The sequence below is a fragment of the Trematomus bernacchii genome, unplaced genomic scaffold, assembly GCF_902827165.1.
Source record: "Trematomus bernacchii unplaced genomic scaffold, fTreBer1.1, whole genome shotgun sequence".
NCBI classification, from domain to species: domain Eukaryota; kingdom Metazoa; phylum Chordata; class Actinopteri; order Perciformes; family Nototheniidae; genus Trematomus; species Trematomus bernacchii.
This window is the reverse complement of record NW_022987828.1, coordinates 13,906,580-13,928,400: the sequence shown is the minus strand read 5'-3', so window position 1 is coordinate 13,928,400 and position 21,821 is coordinate 13,906,580. Positions and strand designations below refer to the sequence as shown.

At 41.5% G+C, this 21,821-nt stretch overlaps 3 protein-coding genes across 6 annotated transcripts in view; 2 read left to right on the top strand and 1 right to left on the bottom strand.

Annotated features, from left to right (window-relative positions):
* The first annotated feature begins 1,381 nt into the window (after positions 1 to 1,381).
* On the top strand, positions 1,382 to 12,812 carry slc3a1 (solute carrier family 3 member 1). The gene is given in 10 exon segments (XM_034152639.1): positions 1,382 to 2,306; positions 3,035 to 3,214; positions 3,332 to 3,477; positions 3,850 to 3,975; positions 4,353 to 4,472; positions 10,009 to 10,133; positions 10,523 to 10,815; positions 10,818 to 11,044; positions 12,074 to 12,199; positions 12,301 to 12,812. Coding segments are annotated over 10 exon segments (2,154 nt in total). The 5' UTR covers positions 1,382 to 1,927; the 3' UTR covers positions 12,733 to 12,812.
* A 4-nt stretch (positions 12,813 to 12,816) lies between these two features.
* prepl (prolyl endopeptidase like) lies at positions 12,817 to 20,673 on the bottom strand. Of its 2 annotated transcripts, XM_034152636.1 has the most exons (15): positions 20,314 to 20,673; positions 19,019 to 19,147; positions 18,734 to 18,800; positions 18,299 to 18,470; positions 18,092 to 18,180; positions 17,872 to 17,998; positions 17,121 to 17,337; positions 16,571 to 16,762; positions 16,112 to 16,324; positions 15,686 to 15,861; positions 15,136 to 15,352; positions 14,860 to 15,009; positions 14,575 to 14,701; positions 13,276 to 13,364; positions 12,817 to 12,997 (listed from the first exon to the last, which is right to left on the bottom strand). In XM_034152636.1, exons 1-15 carry the CDS (start codon positions 20,443 to 20,445, stop codon positions 12,920 to 12,922), a joined length of 2,175 nt encoding a protein of 724 aa, XP_034008527.1. In that variant the 5' UTR covers positions 20,446 to 20,673; the 3' UTR covers positions 12,817 to 12,919. The 2 variants fall into 2 exon arrangements, with proteins under 2 accessions (XP_034008527.1, XP_034008528.1); XM_034152637.1 differs by lacking the exons at positions 12,817 to 12,997; positions 13,276 to 13,364 and having other exon boundaries at positions 14,581 to 14,705.
* A 200-nt stretch (positions 20,674 to 20,873) lies between these two features.
* Positions 20,874 to 21,821, top strand: part of camkmt (calmodulin-lysine N-methyltransferase) — a 115,479-nt gene continuing 114,531 nt past the window's right edge. The window contains exons 1-2 of one of the 3 annotated variants that reach the window (XM_034152409.1): positions 20,879 to 20,891; positions 20,991 to 21,159. In XM_034152409.1, the coding sequence (XP_034008300.1) occupies positions 21,019 to 21,159 (141 nt within the window). In that variant the 5' untranslated portion in view covers positions 20,879 to 20,891; positions 20,991 to 21,018. Of the gene's footprint in view, positions 21,160 to 21,821 lie in introns of all 3 variants that reach the window. The other 2 variants (XM_034152410.1, XM_034152408.1) reach the window with 2 other exon arrangements.

The window sequence follows — 21,821 nt, the reverse complement described above, 5'->3', positions numbered from 1 at the left end:
TTACGTCCCTCACTTCCGTTTCGCTTCTCATTTGCTAGCTGAACAGCTGATCAGAGTGGTTTCTTGGCCCGATAGCTTGTGTCCGACACCCGGCCGATTCAACATGTTGAATCGGCCGGGTGTCGATCGTGAAAGGCCAAATAAGGCGTGTCACGGCCGAGGGTTCGGGACACACCAAATTGATTTTGGGCGACAAGGAACCCGTTTTCGCCCAACAACGCAAGACGGCCGATATCGGCCTGGTGTGTAGGGGCCTATTCGCGTTTCCACTACACGGCCTCGCTCGGCCCCGCTCGGTATGGCTGGGCCTCGTTAGGACTGGCTCACTTTATGGCGCATTTCCATTACAGTTTAGGAACTGGGGCAGTATCTATAGTAACGCAGTGTAGGCGGAGCCGTGACGTGATCTTCAGAGAACCCCAGAAAAACAACACAGCCGTTAGCTGTTAGCACTCAGAGCTCACAGCTCCTCATATATGTTCAGAAACTAGACAAAAGTTAAACAAGTACAAACCACAGACTGCCTGTGTCATGGTGAATACAGTCGCTGCTTTATTTATGTCTGTATAGGCCGTTGTTGTGAGTGTGGACGGTCGGGGCATATACTGCGTTAGCTTAGCCAATCTCCATTTAGAAAACAAGCATTTTAAAAGGTTTTTCGCCTGCCGTCTGTCTGCAGACTTGACAAAGCATTAATTCATGATTTTTACTAACCGGTATCAGTATGTTGTTACTTCGGCATCATTTTGAAACGTGTATTACAATTAAATCACGGTCAAATATGTCCATCTTGTTGTAGTTGTTGCCCCCTTGCCAGCGACGCTCTCTCTAGTTTAGCATACTCAGCCCGACTCAGCCTCGTTGTCTCGGCCCTGGCCCCACGATTTTATGAGGCCAGAAAATTGAATTAGGACCCGCCGGCCGGTACTAGGCCAAGTGGAAACGCAACCAAAGACGGGCCGCTGACGTCACAGCCCTCTTAAACCGGGCTGCGGGCTGTAGTGGAAACGCGCCATTAGAGTTTCACTCGCTACATGGTGTACTTTGAGGGTTTTTGACTCTGCAGACCGTTTACATGCATAAAAACCTTCATAACACACAAGGGGACGGGTAATAACCGGAAAAGCATGACATGGGACATTTAACATAATTTGGGATATGGGAGAAATTATCTAAATGTTTAGATTAGCGTACAATGTTCTTAGATTATGTTATATTACATGTTTAATAGATCACACTTTACTTGGCAGTCTTTTTTTTTCTCCCACTTAATTTGGTTTAGTTATATTTATGTATTTTGTGGTGTGCAAGACATCATACATACTTAAAGACAACAATGTTTTCGATTTAAATGTCTCAATAATACATCAATTGCATTTAAGAGACCACACAAACCAAGAAAGTTCCTGCTTAATTTCTGTTGTTCCTCTCCCACAATAATATCTCTTCAGTACAGATGTGAGGTACTTGGGTATAGATATTTACAGCATATCATTTAATATTTTCTTTAATGTGACAGCTGTAGCTACTTTTTCCACAAAGACAATGAGCTTTTTTAGTACATTGTGGTAAAACTAATATTTTTAATGAATGGCTTTTGACCTAGAGTATTTTCACACTGTGGTATTTCCACTTCAATTGAGGTTAGGGGCATGCAGACCTGTCCCACCACATATTTCAGCCAACACTGCAACAAGAAATGCTAATCTCCCTCATTCCCATTCAACTCTCCAGTTCCCACATTCCTCAGGTGGCACTGCTCTGTGTGAGTGTGTGTGTGAGAGAGAGAGAGATACAGAGAAGTCTGTGTGTGTGTGTCAGTGTGTGTACTCTGACCCTCTAAGTGCAGTATATATATTGGGCTCTTTCAGTCACTCGGTCTTCCTGAAGAAGAGCAGCGTGTTTTCCGGTCTTAAATAATCTTTAGATGAGTTTAAGAGAAGCCAGCGGTGGCAGCATGGAGCTGGGGGAGAGCACCATGAACCCGGGGTACCAGGATGCAGAAGGCGGGGGGTCAGCGGCGGACCAGAACCAGGACCTGGCGGAGGAGTACACGCAGATCAAGCCGTACGCCGGTATGCCGAAGGAGGTGCTGCTGCTGTACTCCTCCCAGGCCCGGTATCGCGTGCCCCGGGAGATCCTCTTCTGGCTGATTGTGGCCGGCATCCTGGCTCTGGTGGCTCTCACCGTCACGGTCATCGCGCTGTCCCCGCGCTGCCTCAGCTGGTGGCAGGCCTCCCCGGTGTACCAGGTGTACCCCCGCTCCTTCAGGGACTCCGACGGGGATGGGGTGGGAGATCTGAAAGGTGAGAAGAAGACCCCGCATATTGCTGTACTACAGAGGGGTGAAGTGATGACGTTTGTTTGTAGTCTGACCCGGAAGTTAGCGTCCCACAGGGGTCCATATTTATACATCCATGGCCCCTCCACAAAAGGCAGAGGTGGAAGAAGTAGCCTACTCAGATCTTGTACTTGAGTAAAAGTAGAAGTACCAGAGTGTAGGAATACTCTGATACAAGTAAAAGTCCTTAGGTCCTTAAAAGTATTATCATTAAAATATACTTAAAGTACCAAAAGTAAACACTTATTATGCAGATTGGCCCATGTTAAGGCTTTATACCCTTATGGGTAGCTTTACCTATAATATTATATTATAATGTGTGTTGATTTATATATTGACAGTTTACTATTTCAATGCATAATTCATAAAAAAATCTTCTGAAAAATAGCTTCCACCAATACCCATTGACTAACCAATGAAAACAACTTAATAGAGGTTTATTGTCACAAAAAACGAAAAATCTTCATTTCATTAAATAAATGGTGTTTCTCCTTAAGAAGTGTTTTAACTGTTTTGAAAAGGGCCTAAAATTAAATGAATTGTGTGAAAGCAAAGCAGTGATAAATAACCCAATTCAAAATAAAGTGTTAGCATTATATGAAGTTTACCCATGGATGCTGACTGTGTGTAAGCAATTGCCTCTGGACCAAGTAGCACAGTATTCCTCATTGTAGTGATTCTGGTCTTTAACAGGAATTCAGGAGCAGCTGCATCACTTTGAGTACCTGAACATCAAGTCAGTGTGGATCAGTCCTTTCTACCGCTCTCCCATGAAGGACTTCGGCTACGATGTGGAAGATTTCCGGGCCATCGACCCTCTCTTTGGGACCATGCACGACTTTGAAGAGCTCCTGGCTGAAATGCACAACAAAGGTGTGTGCTTTTAATTTCCTATGTGTATGTAGAGTTCTGATGGTGGATCAAAGTCTATGGGATCACCACATGTCTCGTTTTTATGGTAGCATGTCTGTGACTCTCTGTTTCCATTAGATCTGAAGCTGATCATGGATTTCATTCCCAATCACACCAGTGACCGACACCGCTGGTTCAACTTGAGCCGGACTGGAGATCCTCACTACAAGGATTACTACGTCTGGACCGACTGCAATGCAACTGCTCCAAAGCCCAATAACTGGGTTGGTACTGATTTGCACTGACATTTGAAATGTTAGGTCTTTTAAAATGTCAGAAAATAGTGAAAATGTCTCTTCCAGTTTCTCAAAGTCCAGGGGGATATACTTAATTGTCTTGTTTAGGTGAAGTATACAGTTTAGTATAGTATATATCTCGACATTTCCTAATTTGAGGGGCTGAAAACAGCATTTTCTGCCCTTTTTAACGCATATAATTAATAATTACACACAAAATCGTTGCAGCTCTACACCATTTGTCATGATAAGAATTAAAAAAACGATTATTTGGAGCAAAAAACCGATATAGTCACTAGATGGCAATTTTTAATGCCTAGCCTTCCTAACACTAATCTCTGACTACCTCCTCTCTCTCAGGTGAGTATTTTTGGGAACTCGTCATGGACTTATGATGACTTGAGAGGACAATGCTACCTGCACCAGTTCTTTAAAGAACAACCAGACCTGAACTTCAGAAACCCACATGTCCGCCAAGAGATCATCGTAAGATTACATGACCACACACTGCTCTCTCACATACATGATCTGCACTATTGACTCATTTCTTCAACCACTTTCTGTGACTCAAATATTGTCTCTCATACTCAAATCTTAGTCAGTGTTGACTCATGATCGTTAAGGTATCCACAAACTTGTGTAATCTGTAGCAATAACGCGTAATGGCCAACTGATCACACATTAACTGAAGCTAACCATTGTGATTTAACTGCCTGCAGCAAAAGCAATGGTAGAGCGTTCCTGTGTGCATATTGTGCTTGCTTATACTGACGTTAGTGTACAATGCAACAATTTAACAATAATCAAATACCTTCAGCACTTCAGTAGATTTAATAATTTTTTTATTTATGATTGTTTTCTAGGATATTATCCATTTCTGGTTGGGGAAGGGAGTGGACGGGTTCCGGATGGACTCTGTGAAACACATCCTGGAGGCCGAACACTTGAGGGATGAACCACAGGTGGACCCCAAACAACCTCCCGTGAGTGTCACCCTTTAACCCCTCATAACATCTAACCTCCTGGGGTTCACTTCAGTCTACCAGCGGTTCCCTCTGTCGGACACTCTGTTGGTGACAGGCAGCGATGTCCACCGGCTTAGTTCTCTCAGCTGTTTGTTCTCACATTGACTCGACGCCGCCCCAAACATGGTAACGTCTGTCTGATCTGCCGGCTGAAATTGATCCATATCAGATGACAGAGCATGGGTAACACATTTAACCCCACGCTAGGCCGAGCTTAAATAAGATTTAAATTCAGTAACTGACATCAAAGGGTGAAGAGTTTTTGAATCCAATAAAGTTGTAGTCATCACTTTGGAAAAATATCTTCAAACCTTAATTAATTAATTAATTAATACATTTGACAATGTTCTTTAAAAGCCAATACCAGCCCATATATGTTTTTAGACGGTCACAAGTTGTCATTTTCACTTACATTTTCCACAAGGTTCGTTTAATCAGTAAGGTATTTTTATGTTTCCATTTGACTTGTTGCCACTGGTCTTTTGTGCTCTTACCAGCTGGCAGTTGTTCTCCCTTTGAACTCAAAGTTCAGTTTTAGTTAATCTCTGTTGTAACACTCAGTTATTCAGTGATATTCAGATTTTGTATTGCTGAATTTTATAACGTGACATCAGAGCCCAGATCTATGGGATAAAAGCAGCTCTACTACAGAAGTACTTTGCTGTTGAGCAGGAAGAACAAACGTAGTGAAGCGCTGAGTGGGAGAGCTCACACTGCACATGATGTATCATTCAGTTATCTCAGGTTCATCATGTGCCCTTCTGGAGAAAATACTACCCTTGGTTTTCACAGGGTTCATGATTCATGCAGAGTTCAGCTCACTAAGAAAGTGTTTTTTCTGTCATGGAGATTGAAGGTATTTCTCCCAGAGGAAAGATTAGAGGCATATTTTGGTGGATTAGTAAATCATTGGGATTTACTTAACACTGAGACTGACTCGTCTACTGACCAGCCGTGGTAGAAGTAATCCTTTACTTAAAAAAGCAAAACAGTCTGAAATACTTTTTTTTAAAGTAAAAGTCCTAAAAAAAAAACTTTGGTAAGAAAGTATAAGAAGCTAAATGTACTTCAATATGAAACGTTAAAGTACTCATGAGGCAGAATGGCTCTTTTCACAGTGTTATAGAATATATATATTCTTTTTTTACGTCATATCATTTTAATATTATAGTTTGTCAATGTTGAGCCATTATTTTCATTTCATTTCAAACCTTTATTTATCCAGGTTGTATCCCATTGAGATCATTGACCTCTTTTTCAAGGGAGACATGCTCAAGTAGGTTCCACATGAAACATTAAAACATAAACAGAACAACAAAAGGACATCATACAGTATCATTACAGGGATTACAGTTTACATAACTATCCACATGAACAGGTACCAACAGCTTCCGATTCAGTAGCATCCAACCGAGCTTTAAAAACATTTAGTGGCACCAGATTGCTCAGTTTCCATTTCAATTGCAGACTATTCCAGGACAGTGGAGCTGCGCATCTAAATGCTATCTTCCCTAAGACAGTCCTAGCAGTTGGCACATTTAATAAAACCACAGCATGCGATCTCAGGCAGTAGCCACTTACAATTCGCCGTGAGATCAGGGAGCAGATGTAGGATGGAAGTTTCCCTAACATGGCTTTATATATAAAAATGTACCAGTGACTGAGCCTCTGTACAGTTAGCGAAGGCAAACCAGCCCTTGCATACAGGGTACAGTGATGGGTTAATGCTTTACAGTTTGTCACAAATCTCAGTGCACTGTGATACGCAGCATCTAACTTGACCAGGCAATTGGCAGGTGCATTCATATAAATCAGATCACCATAGTCCAGCACAGGTCAAAAGGTCACAGTGACTAGCCTTTTCCTGGCCTCGAGCGAGAAACAGAACTTGTTCCTGTAGAAGAAACCTAGCCTAACCCTCAGTTTTTTAAGCAGGTTATTGACATGACGTTTAAAAGTGAGACAATCATCAAGCCAGATACCAAGGTATTTGTAACAGGTAACCACTTCAAGTTTTATTCCTTGCGTAGTTACAATATCTAAAACAGGCTCTGGTGTCTTTTTAGCTTTTGAAAAGAGCATTACCTTGGTTTTATCAACATTTAAAAGAAGCTTTAGTTCAGAGAGCTGAGTCTGAATAATGTTAAAAGCAGCTTGCAATTCAACAACAGCCTCCTTAATGGAGGGACGTGCACAGTACATAACGGTATCGTCCGCATAGAAATGTAAGGTTGCTCCATCGACATTTTCACCTAAACTATTGATGTAGATGGAGAATAAAAGTGGACCTAAAACAGAACCTTGAGGAACACCATTAGTAATGTTTAACCACTCAGAAGACAGCCCATCAAAGTGAACACATTGGGACCTTTCAGAGAGGTAGTTCACAAACCACCCCACTGCATGGCTGGATATGCCAATACTGAGTAGCCTCTGCTTTAAGATGCGATGATCGGCGGTATCAAACGCTTTGGAAAGGTCAATAAATAGAGCTGCACAACTCTGCTTATTATCTAAAATACTCGCCACATCATTCACCACTTTCATTGTGGCAGTGATGGTGCTATGTTGCTTTCTGAAGCCTGACTGATGTTTAGACAGGATGTCATTTGTACATAAAAACACCTTTACCTGTTCACTCACTAGGCGTTCAAGAACCTTGGCCAGAACTGACAATTTAGAGATAGGCCTATAATTATTTAATAAAGTGGCCTCCCCTCCTCTTAGAAAAGGCAGGACATAAGCTGACTTCCATATTTTTGGAATTGTGTTTGTGCTGAGGGAGAGGTTAAAAAGAGAAGTGAGAGGTGGAGCAATAAAATCTGCAGCTATCTTTAAAAAGAAAGGTTCCACGTTGTCCGGGCCGGCCGGTTTCTTAGGATCTAACTTGGTTAAAGCTTCACGAACAACATCAACAGTAAAAGGAGTAAAACTGAAAGGGTTTTCCAAAACACGTTTTTCAGAGTCACCGACTGTGGTGTTCACAGAAGCAGAGTTAGTGACAGAATCAAACAGAGAGCCACAGGACACAAAATGCTCATTAAAACAATTTAACATAGTGGCCCTGTCCGATATAGAGCCAGATGCTGTGGTAAGGCACGGAGGTAGCTCATTAAGGATATCACCGGTGGATATCGATTTTATGGCTTTCCAAAATGTTCCAGGGTTATTCAGGTTTTTTGTGGTAACTGACAGATAATACTTCGACTTAGCACTTTTTATTTGTGATGTGAAGCTATTTCTTAGCTGCCTAAAGCGTAGCCATTCTACCTCTGAGCCTGATTTCCTAGCCTTTGCCCAGGCCTTGTTTCTCTCATGAAGGAGACTAGATAAGTCAGCAGAAAACCAAGGGTTGTCTCGTCCCTTCACTCTAAATGTACGCAGGGGTGCATGTCTATCTATAATTTCCATAAAACCAAGATAAAAATAAGACCATGCAGTTTCAACATCATCACACAGCTCAATTCTTTCCCAATCAAAACCAAACAGATCATGAACAAAACCCTGCTCCACAAAATGTTTTGTGTCTCTCTTAATGATAATGCGAGGTTTAACCTTTTGGACTTTTGTGTCCCTAATTGTGGCTACAGCACAGTGATCACTCAGATCATTTGCAAATACTCCCACAGATAAGTGTTTATGGGGAACATTAGTTAAAATGAGATCAATTAGGGAGGATTTATTTGGGAACTTAATGTTAGGGCGAGTAGGACTGTCTATAATCTGAGTAACATTCAATGAGATACAAAGGTTTTTAAAATCCTCTGACACAGAAGTTAACCAGTCCCAATTAAAATCACCAAGCAGCACTATTTCCTTGTAGTCAAGTTGAGATAAAAGTTTTGCCAATGAAGATAAAGAGTCCTTGACAGCTGAGGGGGGTCTGTAGCAACCCACCACCATGACCTGTTGACCCTTTGCTACTTCAATATTTAAGGCTAAAAATTCTAGTTGTTTACTAATTGATTTATAGAATATATATATTCTTTTTTTACATCATATCATTTTAATATTATAGTTTGTCAATGTTGAGCCATTATTTTCATTTCATTTCAAACCTTTATTTATCCAGATAAATACAAGTATGGCGAAAAACGACTTAAAGGTGGGGTAGGTAATTTTGGAGAAACCAGCTCGAGTGCGCTAGAATTTGAAAATACACAACCGGAAAAGATCTGCCACTTCCTTACAGAGCCCCTCCTCCAACACACACGAACGTGCACATGACCAATGAGGGCACGAGATAAGTGTGTGCACAGATGGAAGGCTGAAAGGCAGGTAGGCCATACAGTTACTTTAGCCGGGCCGGCTAAAATGATTGGTCGTGCTTTTTACAGTACTACGGCTTCCACAGATGACATTTTGTTATGGATTTTTTGTCAAAGCACTTAAGATATTCATTGCTATCGGGATGTTAAGAGCATTCCATGGAATATAACAAAAAGTGTATCTCGAGCCGGTTTCTCAAACTTACCTACCCCACCTTTAAGTAAAATACTTTAGTAAATGTACTTTGTTTTATTCCACCACTGCTGTTGGCTGTGCTCATTTTGAACAACCCATGCCAAGCTGCACTTCATATTGAACAAAACAAGAGTCACTGTTGGGCGCTACACAGGAACCACAACACTGCAATAAAGAGTCACAGCTGTGTGTTTATTGGCATATTGAGAGTTTTACCACAGGCCTTATGATGTGACTCAGCAGATCATAACTGAGCAGCTATCTGTTATCAGGATTGTTTTAGTGGTTTATTGCTGGTATAGCTTTAAATTCAAACCAACTATGTGCTTCACTGTCCGTCGGCTGAAGGGTCATCATTTATGATTTTATTTCTTATCTAACAGTCCTTCGTATTGTGTTCAATCACAATAGTGTCATATTTTTTTTTTGTATTTCAGTGGCCCTAGACATTTTGATATAAGATAATATTAAGATATATGAAACCTAGACTAAACATATTCTATATATATATATAAAAACTACTTTTTTCTGTAGGACTAGATATTTAACTCCTGTGGCAGCACTGCTTCAGTAAATAAGTCTGGTAATAGAGTCATGTTTGAGTTTCTTACAAATACAAATACATACACATTAGGTTTTATTTACGCTTGAGCGGTTTAATTCCTGAACTCTTTTGAACGCTCCTTAAACACATCAGTACTCAGTAGTACTTTATTGAAACCAAATATCTGTGTAACTTGACCTTTATCTGTTTTTGTCCCACTGACCTGCCCTTCAACTCCCTGTGCCATAGACTGATAAAGGAACATTTTTAAAGGGGAACTCTCCTAACTCCTAATGGGAAGTGGAACATACAGTTGGGTTCTCTTGATCTATTATAGTTGATGATCTCAGGGTGTACGCTTTGCTATGAATGGACCACAAGTGCCCTAAACCAAATACAAAACCTAACCATAACTCTTAGTAATCCTTGAGAGCCTGAAATCCAATAATAGCCACATTACCTCATGTTTGTTTATATTCACAACAGGAGGATGTGACCACAGAGTGGGACCTCTACCACGACTACACCACCAGTCAGCTGGGCCTGCATGACATGCTGAGGGAGTGGAGGGCGGAGATGAACATCTACAGCCGGGAGCCAGGCAGATACAGGTGTGGGACACAAAACAGTACATCTATTGGACGAACTGGGACTGGTGACTACTCAATGTGCTACTACACACGTATGGTGATGATGATATAAGGTTCAAACAGCTCATCATTTATTTTGAAACAGTCTTGTGTATTCTACTGTGTCACATTTATGTCGAAGCATTTTTGACAATGAGTGTAAACTGTGTTTCAATTTGCTTACAGATACTGTATGTTTAAAGAACTGTTAGTACCAGCACTTTTTTTGAAACAAATTTCTATTTTAGTTAGATTAAAAGAGTTCAGCAAAGTTCAAGTTGAAGAAAATCGAGTGTTGAATTATACTAATGTTCAGTGTGGCGGAGGATCAGATTGCATGTCCTCAAACACAAGTTCCTGCTCCTCTCCAGGTTCATGGTGACAGAGTCGTATGATTACCACGAGGTGGAGAAGACCATGATGTACTATGGCACCCCGCAGGTGAAAGAAAGCGACTTCCCCTTTAACTTCTACCTGCTGGACCTTCCTCAGAACCCAAGCGGCATGTGGGTTAAACATCTGGTCCACATGTGGATGGGCAACATGCCCAAGGGACAATGGCCAAACTGGGTGGTGAGTCAGGAGTCTTTTCACATCAGCTTTCTCTTCCATTACCCAAACATACCCACTCACCCTGCCATCTTCCTCCTTAACTTTTTTCACCATGTCTCCACCTTCTCTTGTATTTCTTCTACCTCTACTGCAATCAGGTCGGGAACCATGATAAGTCTCGAATTGCCTCCAGTGCTGGTCAGATCTACGTTCGTGTCATCAACATGCTGCTACTGACCCTCCCGGGCACCCCCACCACCTACTACGGAGAGGAGATCGGCATGGAGAACATAAATGTCACAGACAGTCAGATACAGGACCCTGCCGGAAAATACAACTCCGTCAGTACTGAGCAAACTTGGTTAAAATACTTTCTTTCACTTCTATACTGTTGATAGTGTCTGTATTATACTGTATATTTATATACTGCTGTTGATAATGTGTATACCTCCTTATAATGTTCATAGTGTTCAGTTTGTTTTTATCAGTCACATGTATATTTAAGCAATAGCTCACGACAGGCCGTGGTATATGCTCAGTATATCACAGCTAAGGGGCGTGGTTCGGCCCGACAGGCAGATCAAAAATAGTCCGTTGTTATTGTTTGAACTATGTAGCAACGGTAGGAACTGCTTTGATAGCTTTTTGCAGACCTTTTTGATTACAGATTTGAAAACATCGTTGCTTGCTTTAAAAGTAGCACAATTCATTTTGTCAAACCTTGGAAAGTATCTAAATATCCCTGCCCTAATGCCAAAGGAACTGCACACTGAATATGTTTTGCCGTTTGATGTCTATGTCTGGACCGCTGCGTAAAAAGGAGGGTTTCTGCCCCGTTACTTCTCCGCTGTTGTCCCAGTTAGAAGCTTTTCAACTGTATACAGTTTTTCTCAGACGCGGAGGGATACTGACTTGTTGTGAAAAGTAACTACAATTCTACCCGTGGTATACGCTCAGTATATCACGGCTAAGAACCAATCAGATTGCTTGATTTGACTTGTCCGTTTTATAAATAGATTTATATTATACTTGAATAACTGCATTTCGTTGTCTTATTACTTGTACTCGGTGCAATGAAAATGTTAAATCTATTCAAACTAAATCAAATCTATAAAAATATGATAGGGCAAAAATGTGTGTGGACTTCAACTTTAATATAAATCTCTTCAACATAACAACAAACAGCCTGGAAAAAGCCAATAAGTGAAATCACTGCCTCTGTGTATTGATTTCAACAAAAAACAGACAGTTTAAGTTTCATGATGGTAGCATTTATTGCAGGTTTTTGTATTTGATTTATATTTTCATATAGATACATATATTTATTGTCACTAGAAGCTGATGTGCTAAACTGATTCCTCTCGCTGCAGAGTGCCAGTCGGGACCCCCAGCGCTCCCCTATGCAGTGGAGTGATGACATAAACGCAGGCTTTAACACCAAAAGCAACATCACCTGGTTGCCTGTTCATCCTGACTACAGTAGCGTCAATGTGGAGGTACAGAACTCTTTCATCTCTGGAGAAACATCTGGCCAGAGCTTGCTCAAGATAATTTTCATTTTACACCATGTGTCTTCTTGCCAATCGTTCTCCTCTAGGTCCAGAAGAAAGAGCCAGGTTCTATCCTGGCTCAGTACCGTTTCCTGAGCACCCTGCGTCAGTCGGAGCTGCCCCTGCACCGCGGCTGGTTCTGCTACGTCCACGCCGACGCTAACGTCTTCTCTTACCTCAGAGAGCTAGAAGGGCTGGGCCGAGCTTTCCTCATGGTGCTAAACTTTGGTAAAGAATCTGCCATCACAGACCTCTCCTCGATCAGGGAGTTACCGGACCAGCTGAAGGTGCTGATGAGCACACACCAAGTTAACAGCGGCAAGGTGTTACAAAAGTCTCACATCCCCACAGAGGTAGGAGAGGGTTTGCTTATCCAGTACTCCACCCACACCCGGTTTAACCCCACCCACCCTGACCAGTGCTACGTCTCCGAGAAGGCCTGCTATTTAAGCGCCTTGGACATACTTTATAAATGCTAAAATGCATCATCAAGATTCTTCTTTGGTGTCTCCTCTGTAAGGGATTCATGGCGTGTAATAAAGAGGATTGCAGATACATCCACTGTTGTCTTCTCTTTCATTGGTGTTGTTAAAGATTAGGCAGTAAGTGTCATCAGAGTGGTTGTAGTAATGGTAGTTGTTTGATTCCTGGCTCCTGATAGCAGTGTTATCTCCTCCTCTTGCGTTGGGGCCGAGGAGGCTCCAGGCCCAGCTCTGTGTAAAGGAATGCTAGCCTGAGGGCTTCCTGTGTCCGGGAGAAAAGACAGGACACATTTCACAGTTTGTACCTAGCAACTTATCTGATTGAACAAATGTTATTGTTCAAAATGTGAGGATAGAATTGGGCTGAATTCAAAATGGAAAACATACTAATTAACTCTGGCACAGTTAAGATTATTTTTGGATTTGGGTAAACTGACTTTTTAAATGGATTGTAACGATGTGAGAGAAGGACATTATTGAACTAATTCTTGAAATGTACAAATATTAAAAACGACACAAATTATGATGTGAATGCATTACCTCCTCCAGCATCAGCTCAAAGTCTTCTGGTCCGAGGTGATTTTCTCCAGGTTGGATATTCAGAACTATGTTTGGTGCTGGTTCATATTCTTAAAAAACGGATAAGACAGAAAGACGGAGGTCAAAGGCAGAACAGGGGGAGAGAAGATTTTTAACATCCATTTTTTGTCACATTTTATTATATACCCACTTTCTCTGCTCCCCTTTTCTCTCTGTCCAGTTTCCCCAAATCAACCCCTCTATTGGAAATGCCTTTATACTCCTTTCATTCATTCATGATCCCATCTGATATTGCCCTCCCTCTTCTCCCCACCATATTATCCCTCCCAGCCTGGTCTCAGTGGTACGGGCTGTTTCACAAGTGCGGTCTTGACCTTGACAGCTCCCAGTCTGAGGCGTCTAATCTCTTGCTCTGATACACTATCTCTTTACCATGCTAATGGCTCTGCCCCCCCTCCTGCATGTGTCTATGCCATCAGCACTTTATCAAAGACTCCGGAGAACAGAGGGAGACAGATTAGAGAGACATATACACACATACACAGACACTTAAGCCGCCTGGTGTATGTGTGTATGAACAACAGGAAAGTGAGAGAGATAATGTGTGCATTTGGAACAAGAAGCGTGGAGGCGGTGCTAGAGAGAGAGAGGGGTGTAAAGAGGAGTACCACCAATGTGGGGAAGGCAGATTATAAGTGAGAGGGAGAAAGAGCCTGTCTATGGGGAAATGAGAGCAATTAGCGCACACGCACACACACACACACACACACACACACACACACACACACACACACACACACACACACACACACACACACACACACACACACACACACACACACACACACACACACACACACACACACACACACACACACACACACACACACACACCACACACACACACACACACACACACACACACACACACACACACACACACACACACACACACACACACACACACACACACACACACACACACACACACACACACACACCAAGGTGACCTATGCTATACTTTGGTCATGAACTTCAGATGCAGTTTCCCCAGGCATTGCTTCTGTTTCTGCCGCCTCTCCAGACATGCACACTGACACTACTGTTGGGAGCTGACCCTGAACCGTTAAAACAGCTGATGATACACAAATTACACCTACAAATACAAGTGAGAAAACCAGCCTGGATGCACAAACACAACACACATATATGCAATACGGCTGCACACATATGCATCAGGAAAATAAGTGTTGTGATAGCATGTGTGGAAGAGTGTACAGTGTGTGTGTGTGCACATACCTGATTTTGGATTCAAGGTGAAGTGTGTATGGATGGCCTTTTTTAGCAGCTTGGTGTATTTGAGGACACCTGCCAGAGGAACCCTGGCATCACCGCTGTAGGCCGTCAGCAGCATCGATGGGTAACACTAGCTCATATAATAACACAAATTCAAAAAGATGGTTAACTTGCTGTATTTTAAAGTTTTTTGGATCAACAATTTTCATTTATGTTCACATTGGACCAAAATGTGGGAATTTTAAAAATGTTGTTACCTATAGGGCACATTTAACTCTGAGGCTGTACCTGAGGGGTTATGTTGTGAAGGGGACAGTAGGAGGAGATGATGAGTCTATGTTCTGGGTTTCCGACTGGGTCCCCCCATTCTTCTCTATCCTCTAAAGTTAGAGGCAGGCTGGGGTCCTCCATTGTTCCCAACACATCCAGGAAAGGAGCCTGAACACAGTAGAAGAGATGGCTTTGGATGTGTGTAATCAATTTAAAAAAAGTAACACTAAAATCTACACACTCCAAGACAGTTGCACACAACCACAGCCCGTCTCTGATGATTTAACATGTTACCTGCAGTGTGACAGCTCGCATCATGTGTGTGTGTGTGTTACACAGCGCTCCCACGGCCACAGCCCCCGCGCTGCAGGCTGTGAGGGCGGTGAGAGAAGCAGAGGAGACTCCTGAAGAGAAGAGGTGATGGAGACAGGCTCGCAGGTCCTCCACTCCTCTCTGCTTCCCCTCAACACCAGCCTGTCGGTGCCAGGAGAGACCTCGCTCTCCTCCACCTCTAGGAGGGGCAAGGGGAAATAACACGGATTCACTTTAACGCACAATTCCAGAGTTTATTTTCCCTCACAGACAATTTCTAGCACTTACTAGCCACGGTTTCACTTACATAAAGCATGCCTCTTATTACCAGATGCTGAGCTAAACAGGTTAGTCTGTAATACTAACTAATACTATATATACATCTATGGTCACTTTTCTTCTGTTGTTTGTTTTAACTTGTTTTTTTTAATTTGCATACTTTTTTATATTTTTATATGCAAGTCTATTCTCTTCTGCAGTTATAATAATGTCGATTTCTCCGTTGCGGGCTGCTACAGAGGTAATACACTACCTGATGTGGCAGAAGGCCAGAGTCCAGCCTTGCTCTAGCAGAAGCCTTTTCTCTGGGCAGAACTCCATGTTGAGATCTCTGCCATAAGCTCCGTAGACATGGACGAGTAGAGGAGCCTGTCTCAAACCCCCCACAGGTACTGAGTGAAACAGGGTCACTGGCACCAAGGTACCATCCTACAGACAGGGAGACATTTCAAAATGTTAAATGATCTCGAAACAGCTCTTGATAATTTGTTTTGCATATATCGGATCTGCACTTCTATGTCTTAGCTGTGTGTGTGCATGACAGTGTTCTACTGGTGGCTGGTTGCCAAAAGAGCTTTACCAGTAGACACTTGAGTCTTAGCACGGAGATGATGAGCCTCCCCACAGCCGATACTGTTTCAGTGTGTGTGCATGTGTCTTATGTGTCAAGTGTTCTCACTTGGTTGCAGGCCTCTAAGCGGGTGGTGGTAATTCTGCCCTGGGCCCCTGGGGAGGAACCATCTTTGGAGCCTGATAAAAGTAGCCCATCTTCAGGGGACAGACTGTACGGCACTGGGGTGTGGACTGGAGATGAAATCAAGAACTCCAACACACTGCCTCGGTCTGCCATGGCTGGTTTCTTCGTTTGGATGGTACAGGCCCAGGAGGGGAGCTAGGGAGAGATGAATGCATACAATCAATATGAATACCAAGTGGCCAACTGTATATTTTTTGTATTGTGTATATGTTGATGTGTGAAAGATATCCTTTTACATTTAAAGCATCTTACATGTAACAAGCAATTTGGTAAAGGATAACGTTTTATGAATAATAGCAAGCATGCCAGCAAGTTAGTATAACGTCAAACCTGCCAAGAAAGAAAAAAACTATTATAATACAGTTTTCCGGTCACACTGACCTGTACAGTGTATGCCTCCTTGGGATTGGTCAGCGAGACTACGATAAGAACGAGTTCACCGGATGCTGATCTAGCCACCAACACACAGTGGTCTCCGATCACGTCCATGTCTTTGATAACAGTGCCGGAGTCAGGGGCAAACAAAGGCACCCAGGAGGCCATGGAGGGCTCTGAGAGAGGGGACTGTAACACCTAGGAAACATAAAATATTAATTAGCATAACTATCTCCTTCCAAATGTATTTAGCTGTGATTTACCACAACATAACCATTAAGGATTATACACATTGACTTGCAGCAAAAACATACAAGCCCTTAAAAACAACTTAATAGGTATCCAAACCAAAATGTCTAAACACTTGAAGCCTTAGTTATCACTTCTCAATTGATACTTTATACTTTAACAGGAAAATAAAGCACTTGTAAGAACCCTGAAGGGGGCCAAAGTATAACAACCTTTTAAATCATGTTAGCTTCTGAAACAATTCTTCTACATATTGATGTGAAATGTATTCCAGTGTGTGTTTGTAAGAGTATTGTACAAACGCTACCTGATATTCTTTCCCAGGCCCTGTATTAGCCAGTATAACCAGAGACTCTCTCCAGTGCTCCACATGGTACAGGAGGTCCGGCTGCCGTGGCTGAACCAGGAAAGGCTCTAGATGCGAAGTCGTTCCATCAATTAGCAGAACCTCTGAGCTGCTCCTGCTGTTGCCGTTGATGCTCAGTATCTGTCGGTCTCTGGAAAGAGCGACCTCCACAAACACACTGTGGAGAGGTCCATGTATGAATTAGAGACGGTGTGGGAGCAGACACAGCTTAGATGTGACCTTATGGTGCGTTCCATTTGTACTGGGAAGAGGGAATATCTAAGTTCCCAGTCGGACATTTTAACTGGAACGCCCCTTGAGGTCAGATTTCCTACTTGGAAACTCGGAGATACCTCGCCATACCAGAGATCATCCAAGATCAGCGGTCAAAATGGAGTCTCTGCATATGAGCATTAAGAGAACACTTTGATAATATAAGATTTGCAGCTCTTCTGTATTATTTGTGTCATCAACCGTACATATGGTTCTGTTCATCTTCTATCGGTGGATATGTTGCTATGATTTCTATATCTGTAAAATACAAAATAAAGCTTAGGTGACTGTTAAAGCTGTAAACAAGGCGAACAACTTTCCTGCTGGCCCCTTTTTCCGACTTGTGCTACTGAAACGCTGTCAACTCGAATGTGACGTCACTCCCAGTTCTGACCCTTGACTTCCAATGTAAATGGTACGCAGCATTACTTCTACTTACTCAGGATGTGTTTCCTCAAACACAGAAGTGATCCTGCTTTCTTTGGAGGTCAGGTCCAATCGAAACACTTTACTGCAGCGCAGAGCCTCCTGGGTTGTGTAGAACAGGACATCGTCTGTGGCCCACTCTTTACTCATGTAGACAAATACAACATTATATATTAGCCAGTACACTTATACTTCTATTATATTTCTCCAAGGTCAAACTATTCAAAACGTACCAAAGCTGAAGACTTTGTCCAGTGTGAGTACAATGTGTTGGGGATCAGGAGGAGGAGAGTTTCTCTTTCGAAGCCTCACAACCACACACCTGGATGTCACAGCACAATCATCCATTTATTCATTCAGTAAGTTTTACATTCTGACAATAAAAAACCCATTACTGCCAAATAAAAGAACATTCTGCATGTTTATTTGAATCTTTTCACCTAGGCTCTTCTGTGTCAGTAGTTTTTAGTGTGGCAGCAAGATGCTTCTCCTGAGGGGACAGACGTATTCTCTGGACAATCCACTGAATCCTTTCTTCATTAATAAGACCTGTCTTCTCCTCCTGCCTAGAGACTTGTCCTAGATTTAGCACCTGCTCTGGTTCTGGGTCACCTACAAACAGGGCGAGGAAACTGAGTCATTCACAAAAGAGGGATTCCTTACAATGGAATGCTAATAAATTGCAGGTGCAGTGAATAGGGTTTTATTAATAAAAGGAACTGCAGGTAATATTTTAGTTTTTGGTTGATTTCAGTCCTTTTTTATAACATTTCGCATTCAAGTGTCTATGAGTTACTTTAGTCTTCAGAATGCAATATGATTACAGGTCTCTGATCTCAAGCTTCTGGCTTTACAACTTCATATTTTCTGCTTACTTTGTCTTTGGTCCACTCTGTAGATCCCATCCCCCTCAATGAAATACACATGGTTATGGCCACAGACCTGTGTCAATGCAAATCACAGTGAATTGTAAAAAAAAGAATTGGAATTTCACAAATGCCTCAACAGCTAATGAGAATAATATGATTCTGTGGATCCTACTAATCCCACACAGGATGTATACTCTGTGTTTCTGGCAACACAAGTGTGAATGCTGCTGTGATTAACACTGAGATTATATTCAAATAGTTTCAAATCCCAAGGCAAAGTGCAGCCCTTACCAACGAGTGATCAGGTATGTTGGAGAACCTGTGGTATGCTGCCTTCAGTCTCCTGTTGAAATACTTCTGTAAGTCCTTGTACCTCTCGAGTCCAGAGCTGCGATGATGATCTGATGAGTTTGAACTGTCCTAAAATAAAACAACTTGTGGGTGTTAGTGATATGAAGCCTACTACAGTATGTTAATTCAACTGTATGATTTCCAAAAATCTCCACTTGTGATATAATGTGTCTTTTGTAAAAATACAGTAAAACAGTATGTAATGTAAAGATAGGAAAAGTGGTGATTCGGTAGGACGATGTCATGACATTTTAATTCAACAAAAATGGTGATTGAGAAATATTATTCTGTGCTCAAATCTATCCAAAATGTATCCTATAAGAGTAAAATCTTGGAACATACTAATTGAAAACATGTTAAAGGCTTTGGGCTTTCTTTATAATGTGTTCATTTTTCCATTTCCCTGAAGCTCATTTCCGTGTGAGTGCAGTGATCCCCATCCACAGGGCTCAGTTTCAGCCTGCGCTCTGTACAAGACCTGTTTTGTTAGCCTGGTGAAAAGACACCATTACTTTTGAATAATGAATGACTTGACGTTATCTACAGGATAGCTTTAACAGACAGTCATCTCCAGTTCTGGTACTTTACTTGAGCACATCCATTTGGTGCTACTACTTTACACGTCTACTACAGCACATCTCAGAGGTAAATATTGTACTTTTTTTGAGTCTACACACATTCACATGAGAGCAATAGTTCATTAATGGTATTTATACACCTTTCTTGCCAGTTTCTGAATTATGATGACACACATTATTATATAAAGTAAATTAGCTACACTTCTTCAATAACTGCAACACTGAAGAGATGAACACATTAGCATGTAATAGTAATTATGAAATTGTAATTACTATCAAATGGGTCAAATTTTAAGTATTTTGTATTAATGCTTTTACTTTTGTATGTTTACACAAGCATACAATACTTTTATTTGTAACTAGTAAGGAGTATTTCTCACAGATGCAGGTATTTAGGTATAAGATTTGAGTACTTCTTCCATCACACTGGTAATCTAACACCAACCCAAAACAAAAACAGCATTTTAACCATAACTAGCTTTTCTTATTTAAAGCTTTTATCCTTGCTTAAGTATGTGCTTTTGTGTCTGTTGCATGTTAATAGTTGTTTTAAAAGGCTTTTAACTATGCATATGTGCTGTCATTGTGCTCGTGTGTTTTCCTGTGCCTATGTGCTCTCAATAAATACATATAAATACCCAAACGAATTACCCTTACCGATGTGTAACAGCGTTGGACGGAAAAGAAGAGCCATGTTCTCCTTTTGCAAGGAGAGAAATCCCATAATCGTAACCGAAATGGTGAAATGAAACGAGCAGGTGAACACAGCAAAGAAGAGAGGACAGCCATTACGAATAAATAAGGTTAAATTAGCTTAGTTTACACATGAGAGCTGTGGTTTTATAGGTCAAAGTAGCTTAATATCACTGCCTGGTAAATGTATGTCAGTCATGACGACAGTAAAACACACTTCGCATGACAAATAAGCGTTGTATTTCCACCTGAATAATGTATTGTTTCGATAAATAAATGAAACGTCCTCTGTTGACAGCAGAAAGCAAATTCTATACACGTGCCTGATTTCCTAAACAAAGCCCGCTGTGGATGACGTAGCGAGCAACGCTAGGCTGAAGTAATCAAATTTAGATAATCCCCTGGCAGTTTAGAACTGACAATCCAGCACGATTCTATCGATAGTCTATTGCCATGTCTCGAATGCCAAAAGTGTACGGAAGTAGCATGTATCCATTGTGGGTGTAACAGGTGATTACAGCCAGGCATATCTGCGAGCAGTTGTGCGTTGGTATAGTTACCATAAAAAAGCCTTAATTTTTGTATAACCTTATATATACCGGTAACTGTGACAGCCCTACAGTGATTACATTTGTTTGCAGATTTATTTACGCCCACCGGTTGGATAAAATGGAGAGGGACTGCATCGACACTGCAGAAAAAACTAAGCCGGCGTCGCCTTTGAGGAAAAATATTAATGAAGAAGCAGCTAATTCACCGATCTGTGGTGCTACTGATGTGGCGAAGGCCAGGTGGACTCTGCTGAGACAGGTAGGCTATTGTTAGCTTCAAAACAAAACAAAGCAGAATCAGAATTCCTTTATTATTCCAACCGCGGGGACATGCACAGTGTTACAGCAAAAAGTGGCATAGCAGGTTAAAAAAAGGCATGCCATAATAAAGAATAAGCCAACTTATTAAATATAGAGAAAACAGCACACATTAGTAATAATACAATCAACATAAAGAAACATAAGTACACATCCCTGGCTAACAATGAGGAGCAGCAATTTGAAGAACTGAGTGACATATTAGGTGCTGAGATATTATAAACATGTTGGGACATTTATAACATTATATGTGTTTCTATATCTATAAAGGTGATTATTGCACAGTATTGCAAGAGTGTGTCTTTATTGCACAGAGCCTACAATTTGTTCAACATCTTTAAATATTTTTTCTACGTTTGAATATCTCTATAATAATGGTGATGGGAACACACTGAAGCAACCAGTGTTTCTCCTTGTCATGTTTCCCCTCTTTTGTATTAGCTACAAAGCCATTGTTTCCTACAATTCCTATTGTAATGTGTAGTTCAATTAGCATATTTGTTATAGCCTAAGCTTTGTGAAATGTGGACAAGGGCATAGCTTATGCACTGCAATATAAGCTACCTGTTTCAGTCTGTTACGGTATGATAGCATTCTGTTTAT

Coding starts and splice junctions, on each gene's coding strand:
- prepl (XM_034152636.1), bottom strand. CDS start 20,445: ATGGCTGTCCTCTCTTCTTTGCTGTGTTCACCTGCTCGTTTCATTTCA. Junction 18,471..18,733: donor CAGAGTGGACCAAAGACAAA/GTAAGCAGAAAA, acceptor CCCTGTTTGTAG/GTGACCCAGAACCAGAGCAG. Junction 16,763..17,120: donor GGCCTGGGAAAGAATATCAG/GTAGCGTTTGTA, acceptor TATGTTTCCTAG/GTGTTACAGTCCCCTCTCTC.